The 3,020-nt window shown below is 50.1% G+C and overlaps 1 protein-coding gene across 1 annotated transcript; it reads left to right on the top strand.

Annotated features, from left to right (window-relative positions):
• The first annotated feature begins 87 nt into the window (after positions 1-87).
• HARBI1 (harbinger transposase derived 1) lies at positions 88-1,707 on the top strand. Its single transcript, XM_008940093.1, has 2 exons — positions 88-759; positions 1,331-1,707. Exons 1-2 carry the CDS (start codon positions 90-92, stop codon positions 1,705-1,707), a joined length of 1,047 nt encoding a protein of 348 aa, XP_008938341.1. The 5' UTR covers positions 88-89.
• The last annotated feature ends 1,313 nt before the right edge of the window (positions 1,708-3,020 follow it).

The raw sequence follows: 3,020 nt of genomic DNA on the forward strand, positions 1-3,020 counted from the left end.
CTGACCAGTGAACCCGCTCAGAGTCTGGCTGCCCTTCGCTTTCTGCAGGTGGGAGCTCTGGGGGACGAGCACCCCGCCGGCCCTGAGCCATGGCCGTACCTGTTGCCGTCCTCGACTGCGACCTCTTGCTCTACGGCCGCGGGCACAGGACTTTGGATCGCTTCAAGCTGGAGGATGTCACGGATGAGTACCTCGTGTCCACGTACGGCTTTCCCCGGCAGTTCATCTACTACCTGGTGGAGCTCCTGGGATCCAGCCTCTCTCGCCCTACGCAGCGCTCCAGGGCCATCAGCCCAGAGACTCAGATCCTCGCCGCCCTGGGGTTCTACACCTCGGGCTCCTTCCAGACTCGCATGGGGGATGCCATCGGCATCAGCCAGGCCTCCATGAGCCGCTGCGTCTCCAACGTCACCGAGGCGCTGGTGGAAAGAGCCTCGCAGTTCATTCACTTTCCCGAGGACGAGGCTGCCGTGCAGAGCCTGAAGGATGATTTTTACGGGCTGGCAGGCATGCCGGGAGTGCTGGGGGTGGTCGACTGCACCCACGTGGCAATCAAAGCGCCGAACGCGGAGGACCTGTCCTACGTGAACCGAAAAGGGCTCCATTCCCTGAACTGCCTGATGGTGTGCGACGCCAGGGGGGTCCTCCTGAGCGCGGAAACGCACTGGCCGGGCAGCCTGCCCGACTGCGCCGTCTTACAGCAGGCAGCCCTGACCAGCCAGTTTGAAACTGAGCTGCATAAAGACGGCTGGCTACTCGGTAAGTGAATTTTTCATTGTTGTTTTCTGTGGGGGGTTTAGTATAGATCAGCTCCTTGCAGCATCCAGAGCTTCTGGGCACAGGTGGTACATTGACTTTTGCTTGCTTTCCTGCAGATTCTTTGGGATTTGAGATTCAGTTTGGGTGATCCTCCTCTTAGCGTCTAGAAAGGGAACTTCTAATCTGTTTTATACAGTCTGATTATTATTGTATGTATGGGTTTTATTCTGCTAAGAGCTTGTTTTCAATATCCTACACCTTTCTAAGGTGAATTGTGCATTTCTTTATTTCTATGTAGTGTCCTTGTCCAGTTGTCTTTCACTGTATTACCTAGTAAATAAATTCTCTTAAAATCCTCTCTTTTTTTCCAAGATTCAGTGTAAAACTGTTTTGTTGCCTAAAACATTTGCAACCCTGAGTTATTGCTGCTTTTTTTGTGCTTTCTCATGCCTTCTGTTGGAGCCAGAGCAGTAAGTGACTCCGCGGGCAAACCGAGAAGGCCGAGGGTGGCGAGCTGACGCCTGTGGCTGACTGCAGGTGTGTAACCTGTCCTCCTTGTCCCTGCTGACAGGTGACAGCTCCTTCCTGCTCCGGCCGTGGCTGCTGACCCCTCTGCACATCCCTGAGACACCTGCTGAGTACCGTTACAACATGGCCCACTCTGCCACGCACCACGTCATGGAGCGCACCCTCAGGACCCTCCGGGCGCGCTTCCGCTGCCTGGATGGCTCCAGAGGCACCCTGCAGTACTCCCCAGAGAAATCCAGCCACATCATTCTGGCCTGCTGCGTGCTCCATAACATCTCCCTGGAGCACGGGCTGGATGTGTGGTCCTCACCAGCTACGGGACACGTGGAACAGCCAGAAGAAGAGTATGAGCAGATGGAATCCGTGGACTCTGAAGCCTGTCGTATTCGTCAGGAGCTTTTACTGACTCATTTTAGTTAGTGTGGGGACAGAGGGAAAGCTTCTGATGGTCCCTCTGGGAAGATACACAGAGCAAATACGCCCCTTCCTCTTCTTTAAGTCTGTAAAGACTAAGCAGATGTGAGACGAGGAGAAATTTTGCTCTCTTCATTTCAGGCAGTATTCTGAACTTGCTTTCCAGAGGTGCAACTTAACTGCTCAGTTTTGACTGTTGTGATGCTCACAGGCTCCCCTTTCACCTGGCTTAGAGAACAACGACTAACATGAGCTCAGCAGAGGCACTTGGGAAGCTGTCTTTGCTGAAAAACCTGTAAGCCTTGCACTGTTTTACAAAGCAACAATCCCCTGCCACTTTGTAACCCAAAACACTTGTCATTTTTTTTAAACAGCACCCTTACAATTTTTTACACAGTATTTCACACCAATTAAACTTCTGTGCGGGCTCATGTCTACCACGAATTCATGAGCAGCAAAGCAAACACTGTCTTTTTGTTTGCAGGTATAAAGTTTGGCTAAATACCCTTCTGCAGTATTGCACATCTCACAAAACCCAGTGATTTATTTCCCTGCAAGCTGACAGCTGTGTTCTGGGAGGGCTCTGACTTTTTCCTGGGTACACACTAGGGCTTGCACTTACCCAGCCAGTCAAGCAGGACTGAGTGTTTCTTTTTTCCCCAAATAGTCTGAAGAAGATGTGAAGCTATGGTTGACTGTCAGATACTTTACAGGTATCAGGAGAAAGGCTGGTGAATGTAAGTCCAGTTCTCTCTAGGTGTGTCTGACACAGCAGAGAACAACTCAGCTGCCTGCTGCTGTTTTTCCCCAATGTGATAAGCAGTGAAATCCATTCTGAAATTAAACTCTGCCAAAGAGAACAAGAGGAAACACCCTCAAGTTGGGCCAGGAGAGGTTTAGGTTGGATATTGGGAAAAATTTCTTCACTGAAAGGGTTGTCAAGCCCTGGAACAGGCTGCCCAGGGAGGTGATTGAATCACAATCCCTGGAGGGGTTTAAAAGTCCTAGAGATACAGTGCTGAGGGACATGGTTCAGAATTAGAATTGGTAGAGTTAGGTTAATGGTTGGACTTGATCTTAAAGGTCTTTTCCAACCTAAATGATTCTTTGTGTCTGTATTTCCAAGGTTCTCTTGACAGCAGTCTGAGAAAAATTTTGTTTCTTAGGTTTTATTGTTTAGTGGGCAGTAAATGAAACAAAGTGGTAGGGAAGGCAGAGTGCTGCACAAATGTAGCTACTTGAAGTAGCAGTGCAACCTTCTGGCCTTTTAAAGGACTCATCTCCCATGAAGTATCAGCTAGGAACTACTATTCCTGTGG

The sequence above is a fragment of the Merops nubicus genome, unplaced genomic scaffold (genome assembly GCF_000691845.1).
Source record: "Merops nubicus isolate BGI_N331 unplaced genomic scaffold, ASM69184v1 Scaffold19565, whole genome shotgun sequence".
Taxonomy (NCBI): domain Eukaryota; kingdom Metazoa; phylum Chordata; class Aves; order Coraciiformes; family Meropidae; genus Merops; species Merops nubicus.